The 27,312-nt window shown below is 41.8% G+C and overlaps 1 protein-coding gene across 21 annotated transcripts in view; it reads left to right on the plus strand.

Annotated features, from left to right (window-relative positions):
* LOC105031471 (dematin) overlaps positions 1-27,312 on the plus strand; it is a 53,341-nt gene that overhangs the window by 22,674 nt on the left and 3,355 nt on the right. For 6 of the 21 annotated variants that reach the window (XR_004576718.1, XR_004576719.1, XM_034296559.1 and 3 more), the window contains exons 1-14: positions 10,034-10,102; positions 10,515-10,574; positions 10,949-10,999; positions 13,664-13,715; positions 14,019-14,102; positions 14,211-14,366; positions 22,933-22,977; positions 23,499-23,637; positions 23,755-23,799; positions 24,020-24,169; positions 25,383-25,522; positions 25,638-25,743; positions 26,667-26,731; positions 26,985-27,033. Coding sequence is in view for 19 of the 21 variants with exons in the window: in XM_034296559.1 (XP_034152450.1) it covers positions 10,047-10,102; positions 10,515-10,574; positions 10,949-10,999; positions 13,664-13,715; positions 14,019-14,102; positions 14,211-14,366; positions 22,933-22,977; positions 23,499-23,637; positions 23,755-23,799; positions 24,020-24,169; positions 25,383-25,522; positions 25,638-25,743; positions 26,667-26,731; positions 26,985-27,033 (1,198 nt within the window). In the remaining 2 variants the exon portion in view is untranslated. Of the gene's footprint in view, positions 1-6,723; positions 6,945-8,572; positions 8,633-10,033; positions 10,103-10,514; positions 10,575-10,943; positions 11,000-13,663; positions 13,716-14,018; positions 14,103-14,210; positions 14,367-22,932; positions 22,978-23,498; positions 23,638-23,754; positions 23,800-24,019; positions 24,170-25,382; positions 25,523-25,637; positions 25,744-26,666; positions 26,732-26,984; positions 27,034-27,312 lie in introns of those variants that run through there. The other 15 variants (XM_034296569.1, XM_034296568.1, XM_034296573.1 and 12 more) reach the window with 12 other exon arrangements.

Raw genomic sequence — 27,312 nt, forward strand, 5'->3', positions numbered from 1 at the left:
TGACGTTTTTGGTATTTTGCGGGTATTATTTAATGAAGTTGCTAGTTGAGGACCAGTGAGGTGTCTGTTTCTCAAACTAGACACTCTAATGTATTGGTCCTCTTGCTCAGTTGTGCACCAGGACCTCCCTCATCTCTTTCTACTCTGGTTAAAGTCAGTTTGTACTGCTCTGTGTGGGGACTACTACACATTGTTGTAGAACTTCAGTTTTTCTTGGCAATTTCTCGCATGGAATAGTCTTAATTTCGCAGAACAAGAATAGACTAAAGAGTTACAGAAGAAAGTTCTTTATTTCTGGCCATTTTGAGCGAACACACAAACACTGATGCTGAAGATACTGAACTAGTCTAAAGGCCAGTTTTATTGCTTCCTTAAGAGTTTTCTGCTGTGCTAGCAATCGCAAAAGAGTTTTCTAATGATCCATTAGCCTTTTAAAATGATAAACTTGAATTAGCAAACACAACGTGCCTTTGGATCACAGGAGTGATGATTGTTGATAATGGGCCTCTGTATGCCCATGTAGATATTCCATTGAAAAATCACACAATTCCAGCTACAATAGTAATTAACAACATTAACAATGTATACACTGTATTTCTGGTCAGTTAAATGTTATTTTAATGGACAAAAATTACCTTCAAAACCAAGGACATTTTGGTAACACTTTATTTGAAGGGGTGTGCATACAAGTGTCATGACATTGTCATGATACTGTCATAGCCATGACATGACACATGTAAGAATCATTATGAACGTTTATGAATGTTGTCATTAGGTGTAATTCGGTTGATTATGTAATTTTTTATGCAAGGTTGACATTGTTTGGGATGTCTTTGTTATGACAACTTGACATTAACTGAGTCAACACAACCTTTCAATGTCTTTGTTATGATGACTTGACATTAACTAAGACAAAATATCCTGTCAATATCTTTGTTATGACAACTTGACATTAACCACGACAACATTAGATTAGATTCAACTTTATTGTAAGTTACAAGTACAGTACAATTAAATTGAAGGAGTAGGGTAACTGAAATGTGCAACTGAAATGCAGGGATAGCAGCAATGAGGTTCCCGAGATAGACATGTACCTGTAACAACTGAAAATGTCAGACTTTGCAAGGCAGTGTCAGAGTCCATTAGTGCAAAGAGTGGATCTGGTTAGTGATGGGTCACAGAGTTCAGCAGGGTTACAGCAGATGGAAATTAACTGTTCCTGAGCCTGCTGGTGCGGGAACAAAGAGACCTGTACCACCTGCCTGATGGAAGGAGGGCAGTTTGTGGCATGGATGTGAAGGGTCACTGATGATGCCACACACCCTGCACAGACACCGCTTGTGCTGGAGGTCTACGATGGCCGGGAGCTGGGTACCAGTGATGTGCTGGGTGGTTTCCACGACCCGTTGCAGGGCCTTCCAGTCAGCTACGTAGCAAATGCCAAACCATGCTGTGATGCAGGTAGTCAGAAACATTACCTGTCATAAACAAGTCATAGCAGACCTGATTATCAAACTTGAAGAAACAATGTAGCTTTATGTGTTAGCATTAAATACAACTGTCATATGTGGTTGGTTTTGACATTGGTTGTCATGAGACTATTATAATTGTGTCATGAATATTTTTCTTGACCTCAAGTAAAGGGGCACAATTTAGACTTATCATAAAGATGTCAAATACTGTCAAAAATATGTACTTAACTCTGTCAAATGCTTTTAAATACCTTAACAAAAGCAATACATTTCCTTTATTGTTTTTGCACAACAAATGTTTCCTAAAAAAAAAAACTACTTTCAACAATCCTACTTTTGTAACACTTTCCGATAAGGGTACATGAACAACAATTAACAAATGCAGTAGTTACGTTGAACGAACATTGATGAATAAGACATGAACAAATTAAGTGAAGGTGAAATAAATGTTTAAAAAACAGTGGCGTAACGTTATAGCTTGCTAGTTATCTAAACATTTGGGCAGTGGAAGATCGCTAGCTAACAAAAATGGAATTTAGATGTCTGGCTCTCAAAAAAGAACAGCAAGAACATTACAGTTGTCTGATGTGCCCTTGACCAATTCCTTTAGTAAAGGTGTTGAGCAGCAGCAGCATGAGAAGATTGATAGAACAAGCTTTTTTAGGTCTACTAACAGTGACAATGACCCCAGCAGCGGCATGGCAATGTGTGAAAATGAGGGAAGACAGTGATGACCCAGGTCGGACAGCAGCTGGTAGTGAGGACTTGTAATACAGTTACCAATTTCTGTTGACTAAGGTTTGGATCATGGTAGATAAAACTTGCTTATATAATTGGCAAATCAAAGTGGGAAATCTTGTAGAGTTTACACAGGTTTAGAGGTGGGACTGGCTATACCTTGAAAGCCAAGCTCCACCCCAGACAATATTTGATTGAAAAACAAATCAATAATTATAATTGTCATCTGTTTACATAAGTATGGTTCTCCATCAGCTAAAACTTTATGGAAGCACCTTTTGCTTGATCGCAAGTCTGGATGAGAGGAAGTCTGTTGGATGGATTGGCCATTTCAGGATGTTTGTCTTTGTTTTTGCTGATTATTTTTTGGCTGTGTGCTTGATATCATTGTCATGTTGAAGAGCGAAATAATTATTTACCTTAAAATGTTTTTGAAAAAGGACAGCATGGTTTTCCCCAAAATATCTTCATATTTGGATGCATTATGCTGTTGCCATCATCCTTGACAATAACTACTGTGTACTTAGGGGATTAGCCATTTTTCGTTATTTGCCAATATATATTTTGGAATTAAGGCCAATATATAGATAGAGGTTTGGATGTTCTGTTAGATGTTAAAAGTTCAATATATTTAGATTTTAACAGAAAAAACACATTTGACTGTATGTGCGGTAATTAAGACATTAACATTCACTATGACAAAAGGCATACAACCATGCTGAAAATGGGGTGCTTCTTGTTGGGTGTTACTTTGTTTGCCGACATAAGAGAAAATAGTGTTCTGTTAAATTGATGTACTATTTTGCATGGCTGCTTGTTCATGCCTCATTATGAAATGTGTATGAGCTCCATTGTAACAGCTTCGGCACGACCAGCACTCTCCGCGTGGGTAGCTCTTGCACTGTAAAGTCCTCCACAGTTTGAGCTTGTAAAGCCTCTCCAGAACATGTTGGGTCCATACCTGCCAAGAACAAGCAGGTCAGAATGATGCACTTTGAAATTTGGTTATATCCCAAATGGTAACGTATTCCCTATCAAGTACACTACTTTTGCCCAGTGTCCATGGATCTCGGGATACAAAAAGTACACTGTAGGGAACAGTGCACCATTGAAGCTACACATTCAATCACCTACACAGGCCTTGAGCTGCACACACAGGGGAAACATAACCTTGCACAACCCCGCCTGTGCCCACACAGTGCAGAGCCCACTCCTCCACAGTCAACATGCTCAAACTTCTATTGATACGGTTACTATGCTCGAGGCACTAGAGCCTCACTCTATTCCAAGTGGTTTGCAATAGTTTTGTGTTTTTCTACAGCCAAGTTTGGCTGAAAGGTGGATTGTTTCATGGTCTGTCATCATGCAACCTGGCCTCATACCATCTAGTAAAATTCTGTATGTATTTCACACGCACCACTTACTTTGATTTGTTACACTACATTCTGTTGTATTAGTGTACGAAAAAGCAGTCATACAATGTGTTAATTTGCAAAACATATCATACGTAAAAAAAAAATAATAATCTAACCATGATATCGAAAGATTGATATGATAAGGTTAGAGTTAAGATTACAGCTCTGGAAAAAATTAAGAGACCATTGCACCTTTTTCTTTCCTTTCCAAAAAAGTTGAAAAGGAAAGTTTTGAATGAGGAACAGAAGCGTTCATTTGCAGTGCTCCCTTAATTTTAACCTTTCTGTTAAATAGAAGTCATTACACACATGCCATCATTTAAAGTGACTCTGATTAATGAAAAATAAAGTTCCGCTGTTCTAGTAGGATTTTCCTGATTTTGAAACTCCATGGTCATGGTCCGCAGAAGAGTGGGCAAATGCTGCCACGTAAAGATGTGCCATGCTAATAGAATCCTACCCAAAAAGACTGAGTGCTGTAATAAAATCAAAAGGTGCTTCAACAAAGTATTAGTTTAAGGGTGTGGACACTTATGCAACCAGGTTATTGTGAGTTTTCACGTTATAGGTCACATTAAAGGTGGAAAAAGTTCTCACATGATTTATCTTTGTCTCATTCTTTTACATCACAGGAACCTGGCATTTTAGCAGGGGTGTGTAGACATTTTATATCCACTGTAGGTGTCCACTATGAATTCCTTTTCATCAGAAGGAAGGGCTCAACAGTATTGGTTGTAGCCAAAATTGACACTCAAAAAGTGGCTGACCAATGGAGAAGCATCATCCACACCTCTTACCAAAGCCCTCCCACAGTTGTGGGGTTAAAAGTGCAAACGAAAAACTAGTGTTTCAATCAAAAAAAGTTTCAAAATCAAAAAAAGAAGCACTGCCAGCAAAGAGGGCAGTCTAGTCATAATGGAGGGTGGTTGATAGTTAAATAAAAAATCTACTACATTTTTGTTCTCAAAATCTTTTGTGGAAATAAAATCCATAGCATTTGGCACTGTATTACAAAATCTTTGACTGCACAAAAAGAACAAATCTTTGATGCCTCGTTTTTTTTGTTTCAGACCAATTATTTTTGATTGAAAAGAAAAATGTTTTGCTCTCAGTAAAAAGACACAAATGTACCTCCATTATATTTGGCTACAAAAAAGGCATTTCATTCCAAGCTTCACACCTTCCATTCCAAAAATAATTGTGTGTGGGCAGCAGTCAGCTGAAAACCCTATTCTGTATACAATAGCAGTATCTAGTGGAAGTGACTTTTCAACGTCAACTGTGAACCATCAAATCATTGTAAGGTTTGGTTGGCATCTGACCAAGGCATCATGGACAGCAATGGAGGAATGGTATTAACTGGGACCCCGGCACTGGGGAATGTGTTTTTTTTAAATCCCTACTGTACATCCTGGAGAAATGTCTAATATTGCAATGTTTAAAAAATATGTTTTTTATCTGGCCTCACGATTCTCAACACCCTGCTTGCTCAACCAGACATGCTCACGGACAAAGGTACTGCCAGGCCAACAACCACGATTCAACTCTACTCACAGAGAGTGACTAGAGCATGAAAAATCTGCCCTATTTAACAATCACCCTGGGCCAATACTGTATTTACTACCTGGTGTATTTTTCTTAGTATTGCGTCTTTCCGTGTTTTTTAGCTGGACCATTTGATCTGATGATCAATAAAAACATGGAGGATGGAGAAAATATATTTTCAGAATTAATGGGGGATAGGTGAAGACACTCCGTTTTGCATTTCTCAGGAATGGGTAGGATTTGGGGAGAGGCAAGATATGAAAATTATAAATCTGGAGATGGGCAGTGTTTCTGTTAAAGTAAATAACTAGTAACTTCTCTGTAAATGTTTGGTGATGTTAGACTCCGTAACCTTAGTCTAACATTAAAAACTACATGCATTTGTATTTGAACATACTGGTCATTCATTCAAGATCCAACTGCATAGGCTGTAGTAGATAATGTGTTCAAATCTCACCTGAGCTGTCCTGATTACTCTTTTATTGCAAAGTGGCAAAGTGATTTACAAAGTAAACCTTAAATAGTGAACATAATCAACAAATAAATGGTTAAATTATATTAGACAAGCTTACCATTGTCCCCAGTTCCAGTAGCAGCCATATGTGACCAAGCCATAATATTCCATTCACCACACCATATTTCACAGATGGGGTGGTAAACTTGTCATTTTTGTAAATTGTGTTTTTGCAACTTGCTGTCCAGCATCTGCAGCTTGGCAGGTGAGGTCTTTTGCATATTTTTTTTGTCTTTTTCATTATTTTGAGCGTTCTTTGACCTTCCAGTGCAGAGGTCTGTTTTGGCAAACCAAGCAACAAGAGTAAATGCACAATGGCTAGGAAAAACTCCCTTGTAGGGTCCAAAATTAGGAAGAAACCTAGAGAGGAACCAGACTCTGAGGAATGGCCATTCTATGGGCCAAGTCAATTGTTTTGCATAATCAGAAGACTAGCAGGTCAATGAATGCAAGTGGGCTGTGATCAGACTCCTTAAACAGAATCCAAGTCCACAACATGACCAGGTGGACTGGACTGGGACAGTTGGGTGGGGTATGGGCAGTGGCTACAGGAGCAGAGGCGGAGCTTAAATGGGTGTGATTGGTGTGCAGCACCCATGGCAGCCAATCAGAGGGGCCCACAAGAACTTCATCTTACAGTTGAAAAAAGATTGACACTAGATACTGTTTAGTTGACATTGAAGTGATAAAACATGCACTTTTGTTTTGTTATTCCTTAATGCATTTGTTAAATTGACCAATATGAAACCGTGGGGCTGTAACTAGTGTTGCCAAATGTGAAGGTTTCCAGATTGGGTTGTATAGAAGAAATAGCATTTGTGTTGTTTTTATGTGGAATCTGCGGGTCATTGGCCAGTATACTGTCGATGACGTTGCAACTCTGGGTATTGCTTCGGATCTTGTTGGCTCACTTGCTATGGTATGGAACTGTGAAAGATAGCTAGCTTAAGTAACAAAACATAAAAATGGAACATAAAAGTCAATCAACATTATAAAAATGTAATGTAATGATATGTGCCCTTGGGGGGGGGCTCCACAGCTAAGGTTCGCACCCATGAGAGAGAAAGCTGAGCTCCGCCCCTGCGTAGGAGTCATCCTGATCAGCAACACAACCAGGAGAATTTCAGCCAGGGACAGCATAGTCCAACATGGGTTTTCTAATCTCTACAAAAGAAGGGAGAAATCAATGGTGTCAAAAGCAGCACTAAGGTCTGGAAGCTAAAGGATGGATGCAAGACCTTTGTACGATGCCATTAAAAGGTCATTAACCCCTTTCATGAGAGCAGTCTCTCGTCATTTGGTCTGAAACCATACTGGAGCATTTCATAAATATTATTTGTCTTTGCGGACGAGTTGCTGTGAAACATCTTTTTCAAAAATGTTTGAGTGGAATGGATGTTTGTTATTAGCCAGTAATTATTTATTGAATCCAGATCAAGATTTCATTTTTTGAGAAGAGGCTTTATTTTTGCCTCTTTTAGTGTGTTCGGTACACATCCGGAGGATAGGAAACAATTAATGATGTTCAACATAAGTGGACCAAGCACAGGAAGTAGCTCCTTTAGTTAGTTTAGGGTCAAGTTGACAACTAGTGGGTTTTGAGCGCATAACTATTTTAGTGAATGCCTCGAGCAATACAGGATTAAAAATTCAAGTGTCCCCTGAGATTCCAAGACAGGACAGGTCAGTGCCTGAGTGTCTGGGTTTTTGAGGACTATGCTTATTTATGGAAGTTTGTTATTTGTTTGTTATTTGTTTTTAATGAAGACCCACTTCACATGTTGAATGTTGCTTTTTTGTTAACTTTGCCACAATATCAAACATACATTATTGAAAAAAATTCACCTCAGTCAGGTTGGAAAAATAGGTTGATTAAGCACCTGTGAGCACTTTTCGGGTTCAGACTGTACTGTCTTTCCAGGCTAGTCTAAATACTTCCAACTTGAAGGAGCACAATTTCCATTCCAATTTGCTTGCTTCAGTGCTCTAATAATGTCTGTCTACCAGGGAGAAAACTTCTTGGTGCGTATTTCTTTAGTTTTTAGTGGTGCAAGGGTTTCTAAGGTAGTATGCAAGGTACAGCATCAGAAAACCTTTGGGTTGTCCTCGTATTTATACTACGGCTAAACTACACTGAACAAAATTATAAACGCAACACTTTTGTTTTAGCCCCCATTTATCATGAGCTGAACTCAAAGATCTAAGACTTTCTCTATGTACACAAAAGGCCTATTTCTCTCAAATATTGTTCACAAATCTGTCTAAATCTGTGTTAGTGAGCACTTCTCCCTTGCCGAGATAATCCATCCACCTCACAGGTGTGGCATATCAAGATGCTGATTAGACAGCATGATTATTGCACGGGTGTGCCTTAGGCTGGCCACAATAAAAGGCCACTCTAAAATGTGCAGTTTCACTGTATTGCGGCAGTCCGGGGGGGTCCAAAAACCAGTCAGTATCTGGTGTGACCACCATTTCCCTCACACAGTGCAACACATCTCCTTCGCATAGAGTTGATCGCATAGAGTTGTACAATAATCATGCTGTCTAATCAGCATCTTGATATGCCACACATGTGAGGTGGATGGATTATCTCGGCAAAGGAGAAGTGCTCACTAACACAGATTTAGACAGATTTGTGAACAATATTTGAGAGAAATAGGCCTGTTGTGTACATAGAGAAAGTCTTAGATCTTTGAGTTCAGCTCATGATAAATGGGGGCTAAAACAAAAGTGTTGCGTTTATAATTTTGTTCAGTGTACATTCCAAACAATTGTTTTAGCCTAAGATTTTGTATAAGTTTCAGATTAAGCTTCACAATGGCTTCCTTGATCTTCACCGGAAACTCTGTGTTCCTCATGTTGACAGACACCAACAGCAGCCTCCAAATGGAATATAAAGCCTACCTTCAAGACTAGACATTCCACTGGCGCTTTTCCACTGCATGGTACTGGCTTGAATCTACTTGCCTCGCCTCTACCCGCTTTGGGAGCTTTTCCATTGCATGGTACCAGCTCGCCTTGGTTGGTTTTCCACTGCAGATAGTACCCTGTACCCGCCCATAGTGACTTCACCTCCAGCGTGACACACACAAGAACAACAATGGAGATATCGTACACTCAAATACTGGTGAAAAGCCAGCATTTGACAGCTAACGTAAACCATGCAGTGAACAGAAAAATCTATTGAATGAACTCCATAAATTTTCTTTTATATTGACAAGCTTTGAACGTGGCAAATCAAAAGTAAACTAAATCTGGATAACATGGTCACAGTCCCTGTTTGAAAAACTGCGAAAAAGTATAATAGAATTATTGCCCTGCAGTATAAAAGATGAAGTAACTGCAATGTTCTGTTAGATTTAACCATATACACCTAACATGTCAACGCCAAAAAATTTTTAAACAACCTACATAACCCTCCATCTCAATTAAAAATGTATAACTAATTGCTTTATTAATTGACAGCTATACACGCCGACTGCCTCAAGAGTAGCCTATTGTAGGCTACACAAGGCAGCGTTTATACTGGTAGTAGTGAGGAAGCACGCATGAGCAGTAACCTCGGTCTTAATACATTGCAGACTGCAAAAATAGTTAGAAAGCTTGGTAGGGTGCTTCCGTTTGGCTTGACTTTACTACTTTGACCAATGCAATGTATGCCAGTTAGCCTATAAAAAAATCCAGAGGTCTTTTTGTAGGTTACAAAAACAGCGCGTCATAACCCTAACCCTAATCCAATGGCATTATCAGTGCAAAGGCACAAAGGGAGCAAGCATTCCAAATTGGTGGAAGGGTTTAGGAATTACAGCTCTTTAATATGTAGCCCCTTCTTTTTCATGGGACCAAAAGTAATTGGACAATTGACTCAAAAGCTGTTTCATGGACAGGTGTGGACTATTCCTTAGTTATTTCTTCATCAATTAAGGTCTGGAGTTGATTCCAGGTGTTGCATTTGCATTTGGAAGCTGTTGCTGTGAACCCACAACATGCGGTCAAAGGAGCTCTTGATGCAAGTGAAATAAGCCATCTGTAGTCTGAAAAAAATACAAATCCGTCAGAGAGATAGCAGGAAAATTAGGAGTGGCCAAATCAACATTCTCAGAAAAAAAAGAATACACTGGTGAGCTTTAGAGAATGGTAAATGACCCAAAACATACTGTTAATGCAACGCATTACTTTTTTAAGGCAAAGAAGTGATGCAATGGCTGAGTCAATCACCTGATCTCAACCAAATCAAGCAAGAATTTCACTTGCTGAATACAACTTAAGGCAGTAAGACCCACAAACAAACAACAACTGAAGACAGCTGCAGTAAAGGCTTGGCAAAACATCACAAAGAAGGAAACCCAGTGTTTGGTGATGTCCTTGCATTCCAGAATTCAAGCTGTCATTGCCTGCAAAGAATTCTCAACAAAGTATTAAAAATGAAAATTTTATTTATGATTGTGTTAATTTGTCCATTTACATTTGAGCCCCTGAAATAAGGGGTCTGTGTATGAAAATGGATGCAATTCATAAACATTTCATATGTTATTTTTGTACAACCTCTCGAAAGAAAGCTGAAAGTCTGCACTTCAACTGCATCTCGGTTGTTTCATTTCATATCCATTGTGGTGGCGTACAGAGCCAAAAATATGAAAATTGTGTCAGTGTCCAAATATTTTCGGACCTGACTGTGTATCCTGAAGTACATTATTTCACAATGTTTATGTCATTTCCTGTTTAACTCGCAAATGCTTTTTTTGTGGAATAATTACAGGAATAGACCTAACATTGGTATCTTGCAGTGTTGATAAATGATCACATATTTTCTATTTTGTCTGTCAGGTCTCAGCTCGGATTGAATGACCCCAATGTTACAGACCATGATTCCTTTTTCCGTCTGAGGTAAGGAAAACACATGCCATTTATTCAATATTGGCCCAGGAAGCATAACATTAATAAAACATAACATTAGCTTTCATCAAGTCTCAGTAACATCATATACTGCATGTAGATGTTTGACAAAGTCATTATACCACGCAACAAAACATCTGAAGACACATAAATGTAGGAAAGGGTTTGTGATAAGAGTCCTTAAATAGACCCAGTGAAAGGGTTTTTATTCCTCTTCCGTATTCAGTAATACATTTAGTCATCCTCTGTTATGAAGACTTAGTGCACAGAGTGATACAGTTTTACCAGCCTGAAATGTGAACAGAGTTTCTATGGCAAACAAAGCTCTTTTAGCACTTGAATAAGCCTTTTGTGTTTCAGTTTAGCAGAACACACAATGCAAAGGTGCCAGCGCACTGTAATGTACCCACTCTAAGGTCAGTCTTTTGTTATATCCTCTTTCATTCCATGTCTAATTACAGCACTTTTTAGCTTTTCAATCCACTCAGACACAGAAAACGTGTCTTCACATTTTTTGTGACATTTGTTGTAAAAAACAAGGTGAGACTAATGAGCTTTTAGATGATTTTGTATCTAGAAGTTTCCAGAAAACAGTTAAACGTATCCAGGGTGTTTACCATGGCTTTGTTTGCTCCTCTACTTTTGGCTCATTTGTTCTAAGGTTTTTGTCCCAACACATAGCAGTGTGACTGGTCAAGTGGTAATGCTGCAGCATTGGAGTAGGCTCAAATCCAGCCTACTGACCTTTTTCCCTCTCAAAGTCAATTTTTCTCTTTACTTAGCTGATTGGTTCTTGCCATAATATGAATTCTAACAGTTGTCCAATAGGGCTGTCAGCTGTGTATCAACCTAACTTCTGCAAAACACAACTGATGGTCCCAACCCCATTAATAAGGGAAAAAATTCCACTAATTAACCCTGATAAGGCACACCTGTGAATTGAAAACCATTTCAGGTGACTACCTCATGAAGCTCATTGAGAGAACACCAAGGGTTTGCAGCGCTATCAAAAAAGCAAAGGGTGGCTACTTTGAAGAAACTAGAATATAATACATGTTTTCAGTTATTTCACACTTTTTTGTTAAGTACATATTTCCACATGTGTTCATTCATAGTTTTGATGCCTTCAGTGAGAATCTACAATGGAAATAGTCATGAAAATAAAGGAAACGCATTGAATGAGAAGGTGTGTCCAAACTTTTGGCCTGTACTGTACTTATGTGTGTGTAATTACAAGTAGCCCTATGAGCTTCAGTATGAAGATGCCGTAGTAATCTGTATTCCAAAGTAATACAATTTATTCCAATCAAGTAATTGTTAGAATACAAAACATTGTTACATACCAACACAATTCAACATCCTCCCAAATAGCCTAACAGTCTACTAAGTATACCATAATTATTTAAGACACTATAGCACGTAGGTGTGTTAGGAGGTTCTGGATGCCAAGAACCAAGTCAGGCTTCTCTACTTATCCCACCCACACAGAACGATTCCAATCTCCCCCATTGCATCTGTAATAGGATCACCTCACCTTGGCTAAAACAATGAAAACCAAGAAACCGGCATTAACACATTTACATATATTCAGTTAGCACCACCCAAAGCAAGACACTTGCAGGATTCTTCATCTGGTAAACATGTACCTAGAACAAATGATGCATAACATGTACAGCATTGAAACCTATTGGAGAGTTCATCCCTTTATGGGACACGCATTAAAAGACCAAATATCAGTGAGGTTAATCCAACGAAAGTCATATTTCTACTTTGTTGATTTGTCCATCCTCACACCTGGTCTGTCTGAGTGGATGGGGCTACCTTGGCCCCCACCGTGTATGTCTGTTCCTTTCAGGAAGCAAATAGGCCCATTGGCCTGAGATTAGGATGTCCCACTGAGTTGAGACACCAGACAACACGGCACCTTCACAAACCTTACATTTACGCCAAGGGGTTGTGATATAGCCTATATTACCCCAAAAGGCATGCACGAATGCGTGCTTCAAAAATTCACCAGAAATAGTCGCAATAGTGAGTACACCCCTCAAATTTTTGCTAATATTTGGTTATATCTTTTCATGTGACAACACTGAAGAAATGACACTTTGCTACAATGTTAGGTAGTGAGTGTGCAGCTTCTATAACAGTGTAAATTTGCTGTGCCCTCAAATTAACACCACACACAGCCATTAATGTCTAAAGCGCTGGCAACAAAAGTGAGTACACCCCTAAGTGAAAATGTCCAAATTGGGCCTATTTAGCCATTTTCCCTCCCTGGTGTCATGTGACTCGTTAGTGTTACAAGGTCCCAGGTGTGAATGGGGAGCAGGTGTGTTAAATTTGGTGTTATTATTCTTCAGTGTTGTCACATGAAAAGATATCTTCAATAATGTGAGGGGTGTACTCACTTGTGAGATACTGCAACTGTAAACAGTTTTAGTTTAGGCTTCTATAACATAGCTACTGAAGGTTGTAGCTAGAGAAGTTTTTTTTTCCTGACCCAAAAAGCATGCACAGATGCGTACTTCGAAAATCCACCAAAAATAGTTGAAATATATAACCGTAAACAGTTTTATTTTAGGCTCACTATAACATAGCTTCTGAAGGTTGTAGCCTATCTGGAAGGTTTTTGTCTATCTGGGACAAATCATAATGCATAATTTGTCACATCTCTTACCACTACGGTATTTAACAAGGGACAGTCGGTCGGCCGCTCGCTCACTCACTCACTCAGTAAGAGACATTCGCTCTTCTTGGCCGGCTTTGTTTAAGCTGTCTAGCAAAAAAACACCTACATTCAAGTAAACACAAAGAAACACTCTTGTTAATGAAAATAAGTCTGTACTTTGGGCGACCTTAGATTTAGACAGCTTAATGGATCATCCACTGTCTTGTCGTCTTATAATTTATTGGGTGTATGTTCATTTTTATAAACTACATATATTTTTTTAAAGATATGTATAAAAAAATATAAATTGTTTGTAATGTCTATATGGTCCAAAAAAACTATCAGATTACATAACACTTTTTGCACAATTTGTACATCTCTTCCATGATTAACTTTCAGCTCTCTCTGTTAGGGAAGCCTTGCTGGGAAAATCTATTCGGTCATCCTGTAAAATGATGCCAAAGGTAAGGTTTTTATTCATCATGGTCAGTATTAGAACAAAGCAATGCTTCATAAAGGGTCCAGTATAGCTCATGTAGAGCATGGTGTTTGCAATGCCAATGTGGGTCTGATTCTCATGTAGGGGCAGTAAGAATATTTGTACTTCTGTATATAAACTGAAATCATGAGGTGTTATCTGCTCCAATAAGAAATGCTTGTTTGCCTTTTCTGTTACATACCATCTTGCTGTATGAAATGAACAAAAGTCTGCATGATATTGTTGTGCATCTGACCCTGTGACCTTTGACACCTTGTGCGTTTGGAAGCAGCAGCTGACCCGCACATCCCCTGGGAGTGTGTGTTCCCTCCGGAGTACCAGCATCCCAGGATCCCCATCCGTGTCCATTACAGTGAGTATGCACCATCAGCTATGCACAGACACACACACACACAAAGGCACCTGACAATGTACCTCTAATGCACAAAACATTTTCACTGTGTTGTTCTTTTCTTTCCAGGCCAAAATGGACAATCAGGTCATTGGCTACAAGGATTTGGCAGCCATCCCCAAAGACAAGGCCATTCTAGACATTGAGAGGCCGGACTTAATGATATACGAACCCCATTTTAATTACACGCCATTAGAACTGTCGGAGCTCCCCCGAAGCAGAGAGGTCAGAGTTTCCATCACATCATTGGTCTACATCATTTTCACCACAATGGGATGATTAGTTCTGTGGGATAATGTGGCTCCTCTCTGTCCTAATGATTTACAATCCAGGTTTAATGCAGGCATAATCCTTGGCTTGTTTGGAATCGGTTATTGCATTCAGGACATTACATAATTAGTAGTTAAGTATCGTGGCAGTTTTCATCTGTCATACTTGATATTGGCCTGGTAACCAAAGGTCACCTGTTTGAATACCCTAGTCCACACAATGAAAAATCTGTTGTCCCTGAGCAGGGCAAGTAATCCTTAAAGTTCCTGTAAATTGCTCTGGGTAAAAGCTTTTGCTAAATGTCTTAAGATGATTCAAGTCTTTTTGCAATGTGTCCTATTACATGTGATAACAAATAAGTGTTCTACATACAATATACATGCAGTAATATGGTTCTTGTATTTCAGTAGCTCTTGAATTGATATGCAAAACAGCTCCTATGTGCACCTTTGTGACAAGTGTGCTAAGTTCTCTTTTGTGCAGACATTAAGGCACCTTAGAAACCATGGTCAAAAACAGGGTATAGCATATCTAAGAGATCAATGGAGCTTAAATGTTGCTTGATGCTTCAAACTGAAATGTTCAGCTGCTCCAGTATTCACTATTCACTATTTCAGTCTTAAACTGCCATTATTGATGTTGTTTGTGTTAATTGCAAAAACGGTTTGTTGTGGCCTGGGGTGGTCCAGTGTTCTGGGACGCTGACTCTGGTGCACATTTTTTGCTGCAGCATGGCTTCAAATCCTGCCCAATGATCTTTAAGCAACAGCTCTCTCACATGTCTTTCCCCACTTTCCTGCCCAATAACACTCTGCAGAACAGTACAATCTCAATCCACTTGTGAGGGGATCTCTTGCTTTCTATAGGTCAGAAAACAGATTTTCTATAGTGCAGAGGTCCGGGATCTATCAGGGCCATTCCAGTCATCAATCACTCAAATGTACTTTTATATCAGCAGTTGTCATAAAGTGCTTGCTCAGCTTATAAACCCAAAGAGCAAGCTACAACAAAAGTTGATGCACAGGGGCTGGGAAAACTCTATAGTAGGGTCAAACCTCAGGAAGAAACCCACAGAGGAACGAGACTCTGAGGTGTGACCATTCCTCTTCTGGCTGTGTCAGTTTATAAGAGTACATGACCTTTTGGGCCACACTGATGTTTTTGCATCTTCAGATGACGGCAGGTCAATAAATGCATGCCTAGAGTCTTTAAACGTAAATAAAATGTGTTGCATAACCAAATGGACAAAGGAACAACCAGTTGGGGGTGGGCAGTTGCAGCAAGAATCATCAGGTAGGAATTTGATCTGCAACACAACCAGGAGGACTTTGGACAGGAACAGCTATGAGTCATTCAGGCCTGGTGGTCCTGAGACATGGTCCAAGGGCTCAAGTCCTAAAGTTAAACAGGACACCAGGAAAGAGAGTGCATTCTTTGGATTCAAAAGGCATATATTTCAGAATGATTATTTTCCCCCATCACATAAATGCAATATAAACAATTGGGACTTAAGAACAGACTGACCCTAGCCCCCTGGCACAACAATATAGCAGCATAAAACTAGGGGCTGAGACAGGGGGTCCCAGAGACACATCCTAAGGTATTTCTAGACAGTGCCCACCATTCAGGATGCAAATCCACCAACTTTGCCAAGCATCTAACCAAAGAGACACCAACCAACCACAACCACCCTGAAAGGGGGCTGAATATAGCCCACAGAGTTCACTCCCATTGCACAAGAACAGCCAAGGAGAACAACAGTATGCCAGTGATTCGCCCCCCGAATGGCATTGCACAAAGGACACCTCAGTCAAGATGGGAGCCCACCAGGCAAAGGCACTGGTTTGTAAATCTAGTGCCTTGCCGTTTCCCATCACACCCCTGGGCTAGATTAATCACTTAATCATAGACCTTGCTGAAGAAAGTCTTACTTTAGTTGGCAGATCATTTCACAATAGTGGAGTTCTATGGGAGAAAGCCCTGCCTCCAGCTGTTTGTTTAGAAATTGTACAGTAGGTACAGTAAGGAGGACTGCATCTTCTGATGTTAGCGTACATAGAAATATCTATGGCTGGACCAATTCATAGTGGTAAGTAGGAGAAAATCCATGTAATGCTTTGTACAGTCGTGGCCAAAAGTTTTGAGAATGACACAAGTCTGCTGTTTCAGTGTCAGATGTTACTATGGTATACTGAAGTATAATTACAAGCATTTCATATGTGTCAAAGGCTTTTATTGACAATAACATTAAGAGTGAATATTTCCTGTGTTGACCCTTCTTTTTCAAGACCTCTGCAATCCACCCTGGCATGCTGTCAATTAACTTTCTGGGCCACATCCTGACTGATGGAAGCCCATTCTTGCATAATCAGTGCTTGGAGTTTGTCAGAATTTGTGGGTTTTTGTTTGTCCACCCGCCCCTTGAGGATTGACCACAAGTTCTCTGGGGAGGTCTGGGGAGTTTCCTGGCCATGGACCCAACTTTTCTAAGTTTTGTTCCCAGAGCCACTTAGTTATCACTTTTGCCTTATGGCAAGGTGCTCCTTCTTACTGGAAAAGGCATTGTTTGTCACCAAACTGTTCTTGGATGGTTGGTAAAAGTTGCTCTCTGAGGATGTGTTGGAACCATTCTTTATTCATGGCTGTGTTCTTAGGCAAAATTGTAAGTCCACTCCCTTGGCTGTGAAGCAAACCCAGACATGAATGGTCTCAGGATGCTTTACTGTTGGCATGACACAGGACTGATGGTAGTGCTCCCCTTGTCTTCTCCGGACAAGCTTTTTTCCAGATGCCCCAAACTATCGGAAAGGGGATTCATCAGAGAAAATGACTTTACCCCAGTCCTCAGCATATGCAGCTCTCAGCAGCATATCAGTCTGTCCCTGATGTTTTTCTTGGAGAGAAGTGGCTTCTTTGCTGCCTTTCTTGACACCGAGCCATCCTCCAAAAGTCTTCACCTCAATGTGCATGCAGATGCACTCACACCTGCCTGCTGCTATTCCTGAGCTCTACACTGGTGGTGCCCCGATCCCGCAGCTGAATCAACTTTAGGAGACGGTCCTGGCGCTTGCTGGACTTTCTTGGGTACCCTGAAGCCTTCTTCACAACAATTGAACCTCTCTCCTTGAAGTTCTTGATGATCTGATAAATGGTTGATTTAGGTGCAATCTTACTAGCAGCAGTTTCCTTCACTGTGAAGTCCTTTTTGTGCAAAGCAATGATGACGGCATGTGTTTCCTTGCAGGTAACCATGGTTAACAGAGGAAGAACAATGATTCCAAGAACCACTTTCCTTTTAAAGCTTCCAGTCTGTTATTCTAACTCAATCAGCATGACAGAGTGATCTCCAGCCTTGTCCTCGTCAACACTCTCACCTGTGTTAATGAGAGAATCATTGACATGATGTCAGCTGGTCCTTTTGTGGCAGGGTTGAAATGCAATGGAAATGTTTTGGGGGATTAAATTCATTTTCATGGCAAAGAGGTACTTATCACTTTTAAGGCACTACATAGTCTGGCACCTGATTACATTAGTGACATGCCCAACCCATACTGGATTGCTTGGCCTCTCAGATCAGCTCTAAAAGGACTTCTGGCTGTCCCAGAGTCTAGACTGCAAACTAAAGCGAACCAGGCCTTTGCTACACGGGCCACTAGACTCTGGAACAGAATGTCAGAGATGCACGTCTGTGCATTCTTTTAAATCTAACCTAAAAACAAATTTTTATAAGATGGCTTTTACGAATATTTTATCATTGTGATTTTAAATTTTGTTTATTATTTTTACTTCTTTTATTTATTTTTTAATAATGTGTCTTTATATATTTTTTTATGATTATTTTAATGTATTTCTACATTAAAATAATGTACTAGAAAAGCGCAATACAATACATTTTTGAGTTATTATTCATTCATTATCTGTATTTGCCTTTGGAGCAAGGGCTCTAACATTAAGTCGTCCCATTTTAAAATGCGTGGTATAACAGCATTTATTGTTCATGCCTGAAATGGAGGAAGACTATTCTAGTAAGAGTGCTATGGTGAACACCACCTTGTTTTACTTTGCTTAACCTACACCAATCAGCCATAACATTATGACCACCTGCCTAATCTTGTGTAGGTCCCCCTTTTGCCACCAAAACCGCCCTGACCCATCGAGGCATGGACTCCACTAGACCTCTGAAGGTGTGCTGTGGTATCTGGCACCAAAAATGTTAGCAATAGATCCATTAAGTCCTGTAAGATGCGAGGTGGGGCCTCCATAGATCTGACTTGTTTGCCCAGCACATCCCACAGATGCTTGATTAGATTGAGATCTGGGGAATTTGGAGGCCAAGTCAACACCTTGAACTCGTTGTGTTCCTCAAACCATTCCTGAACCATTTTTGCTTTGTGGCATGGCACATTATCCTGCTGAAAGAGGCCAATGCCATCAGGGAATACAATTGCCATGAAAGGGTGAACATTATCTGCAACAATGCTCAGGTAGATGGCACGTGTCAAAGTAACATCCACATGAATGGCAGGACCCAAGGATTCCAAGCAGAACATTGCCCAAAGCATCACACTGACTCCGCCGGCTTACCTCCTTTCGACACACACGCACCCGGCCATCCAGTCGCATCGCATCGCATCTTCTTCCGCTTATCCGGGGCCGGGTCGCGGGGGCAGCAGTCTAAGCAGGGATGCCCAGACTTCCCTCTCCCCAGACACTTCCTCTAGCTCTTCCGGGGGGACACCGAGGCGTTCCCAGGCCAGCCGGGAGACATAGTCCCTCCAGCGAGTCCTAGGTCTTCCCCGGGGTCTCCTCCCGGTGGGACGGGACCGGAACACCTTCCCAGGAAGGCGTTCCGGAGGCATCCGAAAAAGATGCCCAAGCCACCTCAGCTGACCCCTCTCGATGTGGAGGAGCAGGGGCTCTACTCTGAGCTCCTCCCGGGTGACCGAGCTTCTCACCCTATCTCTAAGGGATCGCCCGGCCACCCTGCGGAGAAAGCTCATTTCGGCCGCCTGTATCCGGGATCTTGTCCTTTCGGTCATGACCCAAAGCTCATGACCATAGGTGAGAGTAGGAACGTAGATTGACTGGTAAATCGAGAGCTTCGCCTTGCTGCTCAGCTCTTTCTTCACCACGACAGACCGATACATCGACTGCATTACTGCAGAAGCTGCACCGATCCGTCTGTCAATCTCCCGTTCCATCCTTCCCTCACTCGTGAACAGGACCCCTAGATACTTAAACTCCTCCACTTGAGGCAGGCACTCTCCACCAACCTGAAGTGGGCAAGCCACCCTTTTCCGACTGAGGACCATGGCCTCGGATTTGGAGGTACTGATTTTCATCCCCACCGCTTCACACTCGGCTGCAAACCGTCCCAGCGCATGCTGAAGGTCCTGGTTAGAAGGGGCCAACACGACAACATCATCTGCAAAAAGCAGAGACGAAATTGTGTGGTCCCCAAACCTGACACCCTCCGGCCCCTGGCTGCGCCTAGAAATTCTGTCCATAAAAATTACGAACAGAACCGGTGACAAAGGGCAGCCCTGCCGGAGTCCAACATGCACTGGGAACAAGTCTGACTTACTGCCGGCAATGCGGACCAGCTCCTGCTTCGGTTGTACAGGGACCTGACAGCCCTTAGCAAAGGACCCAGGACCCCATATTCCCCAAGCACCCTCCACAAGATGCCGCGAGGGACACAGTCGAATGCCTTCTCCAAATCCACAAAACACATGTGGATTGGTTGGGCAAACTCCCATGAACCCTCCAACACCCCGTAGAGGGTATAGAGCTGGTCCAGTGTTCCACGGCCCGGACGAAAACCACACTGTTCCTCCTGAATCCGAGGTTCTACTATCGGCCGTATTCTCCTCTCCAGTACCCTGGCATAGACTTTCCCGGGGAGGCTGAGAAGTGTGATCCCCCTATAGTTGGAACACACCCTCCGGTCCCCCTTCTTAAAAAGAGGGACCACCACCCCGGTCTGCCATCCCAGAGGCACTGTCCCCGACCGCCACGCGATGTTGCACAGGCGTGTCAACCAAGACAGCCCCACAACATCCAGAGACTTGAGGTACTCAGGGCGGATCTCATCCACCCCCGGTGCCTTGCCACCGAGGAGTTTCTTGACCACCTCAGTGACTTCAGCCCGGGTGATGGACGAGTCCACCTCTGAGCCCTCATCCTATGCTTCCTCAATGGAAGAAGTGACAGCGGGATTGAGGAGATCCTCGAAGTATTCCTTCCACCGCCCGACGACATCCTCAGTTGAGGTCAACAGCTGCCCACCTCTACTGTAAACAGCGTTGGTAGGGCACTGTTTCCCTCTCCTGAGGCGCCGGATGGTTTGCCAGAATCTCTTCGAGGCCAGCCGATAGTCCTTCTCCATGGCCTCACCGAACTCCTCCCAGGCCCGAGTTTTTGCCTCCACAACCACCCGGGCTGCAGCCCGCTTGGCCTGTCGGTACCCGTCAGCTGCGTCAGGATTCCCACAAGCCAACCAGGCCTGATAGGACTCCTTCTTCAGCTTGACGGCATCCCTTACTTCCCGGCCATCCACATGATTTAAAATGAAACGTGATTCATCAGACCAGGCCACCTTCTTCCATTGCTCCGTGGTCCAGTTCTGATGCTCACGTGCCCGTTGTAGGCGCTTTTGGCAGTAGATGGAGTCAGTATGGGCACCCTGACTGGTCTGTGGCTACGCAGCCCCATACACAACAAACTGTGATGCACTGTGTGTTCTGACACCTTTCTATCAGTACCAGCATTAACTTTTTCATCAGTTTGAGCTACAGTAGCTCGTTTGTTGGATTGGACCACACGGGCCAGCCTTCGCTCCCCACGTGCATCAGTGAGCCTTGGCTGCCCATGATCCTGTCGCCGGTTCACCGCTTTTCCTTCCTTGGACCACTTTTGATAGGTACTGACCACTGCAGACCGGGAACACACAGTGAGGCTCCTGTCTATGTTCCTAGATAAAAAGACATCAACCTTCCTTTTTGCAGGACATTTCTTGGTTGTTTTGGCTTTCTGCTTCAGATCGTTCTGTTGAAAAGAACAATCTGAAGCACAATACTGCTTGATACTGTCCACCCTTGCTGTCTTGCCAGGTGGGCTCTCATCGCCACTGGGATGCCCTCTCTCCAATGCCTTTCGGGGGCAGAGTCACTGGCTTGTTGTTGTCTCTCCTTTGGGCCCATTGTGCAATTGGTGTGAACTCTGCTGGTAATACTCTGCCCTCATTTCAGGATGGTTGCGGTTGGTTGGTTTCCCTTTGTTTGATGCTTGGCAATGTGGGTGGATTGATTTCCTGCCTGTTGGGCCCTGTCTGGGGTCTCCCCCATATAGGGTCACAGTGTCACTGGACCCCCCTGTCTCAGCCCCAAGTTTTTACGCTGCTATATTAATGTGCGGGGGAGAGTAGGGTCAGTTATCTTTCTCCACTGTAAATCCTTGCTAACCTAATGAATGCACTCTCAAAATGTCCTTGTCTCCTGCTCCATTCAGACTTAGGAGGACAGGAGGTCTTGGCCCATACATTTATGTAAATAAGTCCTCCTGGCTGTGTTGCAGATCAAGACGATACCTGACGATTCCAGCTCCCAGTCTGATAACCAGCCCCCCCCCCTCCACCTGGTTGTCCCTGTCCTTGTCCATCTGGTCAGGCTTCTGGTCATTAGGTTTTATAGACTCTGGATACAACCCATATGCATTTACTAATTATTACAACTTGTACTCTTAAAATGTTCAACCGGCACAGCCAGAAGAGGACTGGTCACCCCTCCAAGCCAGGTTGCTCTCTAGATTTCGGCCCCTCTTAGGGAGTTTTTCTTAGCCACTGGGCATTAACTTTGATGTTGCTTGCTCATTGGGGTTTCAGGCTGGGTGTTTTATAAAATCACTTTGTGACAACTGCAGATGTAAAAAGGGCATTATAAATACATTTGATTGATTAATTGATTGATGAAAAGGGAAATAGTACTTCAGCTTTCTGGGAGATGTCAGCAGGGTTTTTTTGCTAAAATATCTTGATATTTGGAGAAATAAATTGTCATTTTCATACTGACTTTGTAATGGCCAGGTGGTCTTATCTTGCCTCCACTTAATTTTCACATAAATCTTGATGATGCTTAAGGCATGTAGGCATTTAGGCTTTTCATATCAGCTGTATATTAGCATATATTTTGTCATTTCGTGCTTCACTGGATAGAGAAGAAACAGTGGAAATGAGAAAGAACAGAATGTGCTAAGGTAGCTGTGAACTGGAATTGAACCCATGCCGAAGCAGTATGTGCACCAGAGGAATCAGCTTAGAAAAGTACACCTCTTTAGGCTACTGGAATTTGGTAATTCCTCTGTTTGGGGTTATGGAATTGACTAGGTCCTATTAGACTTGTTACAGCGACTGTCAAATAGTATCTGTCTCACTAAGACGACGAAGGAAAATGCAGCCAGGAGGAAAAACAACTTCTCTGTTTCTCTCTTTCTTACTTCCCTTTTTTCTTTTTCTCTCCTTCAGAGGTCCATGTCTCCGCATTCCATCTCCCCTCCACCCTCTCCTGAGGTGATGAATGGACGGCATCTGTGCTCTTGGGTGGACAATCACTCAGGCTGTTAATTCTCATTACGCTGCCCAGTGCCCCATAAAGTGCTCTCTTGCTCTCTCTTTCACACAAGTCCTCTATTGCTACCCTACCTTTCTCTCTCTGCTCTGGATTTTATTCTCTATTCTTAATAACCAAGGCGCTCTTTAATTGGGACGGGTGACACGGTCACTTGTAACCACGCATATGCACACACACAATTTGTAATTATGGAATCGTCAAAGGTTGTTTGCGCCGCTGATATGGTAACAAAGCACACACCTACACATACACACAAGCCCAAAAGCAGAAAAACATGTTGGCATTATAAAAACAGCAACCATGGTAACAATGACCAATCGCTACACTCTCATCAGTGGAGTGTTTGGTGTGTCCTCACTGGCTCACTCACTCCAAACCCTGACATACTCAAACCCTGATTATGAATACACAATACATCTCAGTTAGGATCCTGACCATAATGTTGTTCTCGTGTCCATAGACCATTCTCTCCAAAGATCCGAGGGAGTGGCTGGAGAGCAGGGCGTCCCCTATAGGGTCATCGCCAGGTTCAACCCTCCGACTCAAAACCAGCTTTGCCTCCATTACTAAACTTCCCACACAGCACTTTCACAGGCCAGGTACTAAAATTCATCAGTACACCGTTTTTATCAGCTCCCTTCTCTGTTTATTTTTATACTCTTTCTACTCGGTTTTGAAGATTTTCTTTTCATCTTGGACTATCTTTTGCATTGTAGATAATGGAATGAATATATACAAGAAGCCACCAATTTACAAACAAGGTATGCATTTGTATGTATTTGTGTATATGCTTTTTTTAATTCTCTGTATGCTCTTATAGTACCTGCATAACATAAAAGATAACATTGCATAATCTCACAACAGCTAATGGATTAAAATTAGGTTAAAAAACTTTAACACTGGATTTTTTCTGCAGACATTTGCTGTATTTCAAATTGTCTCTGTGTGTGTGTGTATCTCTCTCTCCATCCATCTCTTTAGATGTGACAGCATCCATCCCCCAGGGAAAACACATTGAGGACCTTATCATTGAGTCATCTAAATTTCCTGCTGCCCAGCCACCTGATCCCAACCAACCCTCCAAGATTGAAACAGAGTACTGGCCCTGCCCCCCATCCCTGGCTGCAGTCGGTACATTTCACACAATTAACTCCACGACTGCCAATATTAGTGAACGATCCTAGCTAGCAGGTGTGAAGGAGTTAAAAACATACCGCAAGCTTACTCCACAGCTAGATTGGAATGTTTCCAATGTGGTTATTCAACTGGTACGATCTGTATAGCTCAAAGGATTTCAATGTTGTCAAGGTGGGCGGTTGTGTATGTTGCGAAGCAGAGGATCACTGGTTCAAGCCAAATCCAGGCCAAGTGTTCTGTCAGTAAAGGAAGCTAAAGGGTTTTCAGCAGCACATTAATGTTGGTTTCACAAGTATCATATTATCGCAGCAACTGGTGCAGTCTGTTGAGATAAGTGCCCTCTAAAGTAGTGTCTCCCAACCTTTTTCAGTTACTGTACCCCCTAAATGTTTTTGCACTGCTTTCAGTACCCCTGAAGTACCCCCTCATGTTAATTTCACTAGTAAGTCTATGGTGTCATGAGTGTTTTCAAGTACCCCCTGTGGAGAGGCAAAGTGCCCCCAGGGGTCCTAGTACCCCTGGTTGGGAACCACTGCTCTAAAGCACATCCCATGCCATTCTTGTTCTTATCATGCTGCTTGCAAAGAATTTTAGGCCAGAATCATTACACACATTAACCAATAATTCTCTTCTACCTATATTTTCCTCACATGTGTCACTGGGGTGTGACGGTGCAAATTCAGTTACTAAGCACCAAACCAGGATGCTTTTGGCCAATTGCACTGCCCTCTATGGGAACTCCTGGGCTAATCCCTTAGCTGGATTTAAACCCTCAACAACTTTAGATGATTTTGACAAAAACATTTATGTTTACTACTTTTTTAGGTTGTGGTAATGACAGTTTCAGCTACTTGAGACATTGGCTCAAATCTAGTGTTTGCTTTTAGGATTTGAGACAATTTACGGATTAAGGACATAATATGTTTATGTCTCCCATTGACTGTGAAACCCCAAACCCTGGTCTGGTCTGTTGAGTGTGATTTATGATTTGTTCCTGGAACATTTGTTTTTAATGTGCTTCTACATCAAAAAAAACTCTGGTTATTAGTAGTAGGTGGAATTCCAATTGTCTTCAGTGCTTTTCAATAAGGAAAATCAAGAAAAATATGATTGAGTTTTGTTCACTTTTTCAATTGACTAGATTTAAAATGGACCCCAACCTGCTCAGTAGCTCCAGGGTTTAATACATTTCTCCCTTTCACCACAGAGTCAGAGTGGAGAAAGAAAGCTGAGTCCCAGAAGAGGGAGCAAGGCAAGAAGGATGAGGACGATGAAGACTACGACGATGGAGATCTATCTGACGATATGTGGAAGCTACGTCAACTGCAGAAACAGGAGCTCAGCAAAGTAAGGAACCGGTTTTATTTTGAAATATTTCACCCAATTTGGCTAGAGCACACACTTAAATGAGGACAGTAGCTGCCTGTAAAACTGTTTTAAATTGTAAATGTCCTCCCTTCAGATTCAGTCAAACTTGGGTAAGATCATCTTGAAAGAGGAGCTGGATAAAGCCGTGCCCATTCGCAGGAAAACGCGCTCGCTGCCGGACCAGACACCAATTCACATGGGTAATACAGAGTCAATTTGTGTCCATTAGAGAATGTTTCTCAAACATGTTTGTACACAAAGATGGTAGGAATCTAAGGGACCACAGGCAAATATCCCAGGAACTGGGAAAAGTGCCCAGATATAGAGTTGACAAACACTGATTGTCTGATTGTGACCCTGTGAGTGTGGTGGTAAAATAGCAAGAAACACACAGTTCTGTCACACATGCCACATTTAGAGTCCTTTGTAGAAATGGGTTTCCTCACGGCTGTCTTTGAAAGGGCATCCTATCCCCGGCATGAACCTTGGTCAAATGTACTGTACATTGTAAGATGCTATTTTGGAACTTCGCCATCACTCACTCTCAACTTTATTCTGCAGCATTTCTCTGAAGGCTTTTATTATCCTGTGACAATACATATTGACTTGTCAGACAGACAGGCCTATAGCAGGCTAGTGCTCTTGTTTACAGTCTTTATCAATGATCATTACTGTGCACAGTTCTATTTTGTCAGCAAGACAGGTTTAGTAGTGGATATCATATGTGGATGTTGTAGATTGTCACATTATGACCTCTGGTGGAAAAGTGCTGCTACTGCTGTTCCAAGCTGCTAATACATTATTATTTAAGACGTTTACCAGATACTCTGAATCGGAGTAACCTAAAGCAGTAAGTGTATATATTTTCAGTCATATTCAAACTATACCCAGTGAGAGCTACGTTATTAGTTAAAGTTTCCCTTCAACACAGATCTTTGGTCTACGGAGCAAGTCTTCATAGGCTTGTGAGAGGCAAAGCTGATCCCAGATTTGTCAGAGTGGAACATTTGGTTGCATTAAATACACCGTTTAATATAATCAGTTTAATTATTCAGTGCAGTGCCTGTGAAATTGATTCACTTACAAGTGATTTAAATGGTTTCAGTGTAATTTTGTTTTCTAGGTTCATCCTCCAATGCCTCCAAAAACATACATTTCCCAGCAACATTTCCCAACAGTCTGACCAGAGTGAGTAAATGGTGTAAGCATCTGGGACAGTTTTTATAAAGTGTCTCAGAGAAGGAGTACTGATCTAGGATAAGGTCCCTTTCCCTGACTATGTATCATATTCATTACAATTTAAAAATAATAACTTATCCCAGATCAGCAATATTCTGAGATGCTTTGTAAGCACTGGCTGTGGTCATTATATTGCAGTGCTCATTGTGTTAACCTAAATAAAAAATGTTTTTTAAAAGAATACTTTGCATTCTGCTCACAGCTCCAGTCTGCTGAATTTGCCCAGTCTGACAAGGACCAAGGAGCACCTGGTAAGTTAAAGTAATAATATACAGACTTTTAGCTGGGACCCTCAGACTTCTCACAGTTTTGTTTTAGCCTTGAACTAGCTCACCAGATTTAAACAAGGGCTTAAAGAAGCTTGGAAAGGTTAAGTCAGGTGTGCTAGGTTGAGTCAATGTTTGAATGTAGATCAAATATGTGGAGAGATTTGTGAACCACTGTGATCAGTGCACTGATTAGTGCATCCCAGAACATGTGCATGTTAGCAGGTATGTTTTTAAGGTATAATTTTCAGTCGAGCAATAACT

Source organism: Esox lucius, chromosome 13 (genome assembly GCF_011004845.1).
Source record: "Esox lucius isolate fEsoLuc1 chromosome 13, fEsoLuc1.pri, whole genome shotgun sequence".
Taxonomy (NCBI): Eukaryota; Metazoa; Chordata; class Actinopteri; order Esociformes; family Esocidae; genus Esox; species Esox lucius.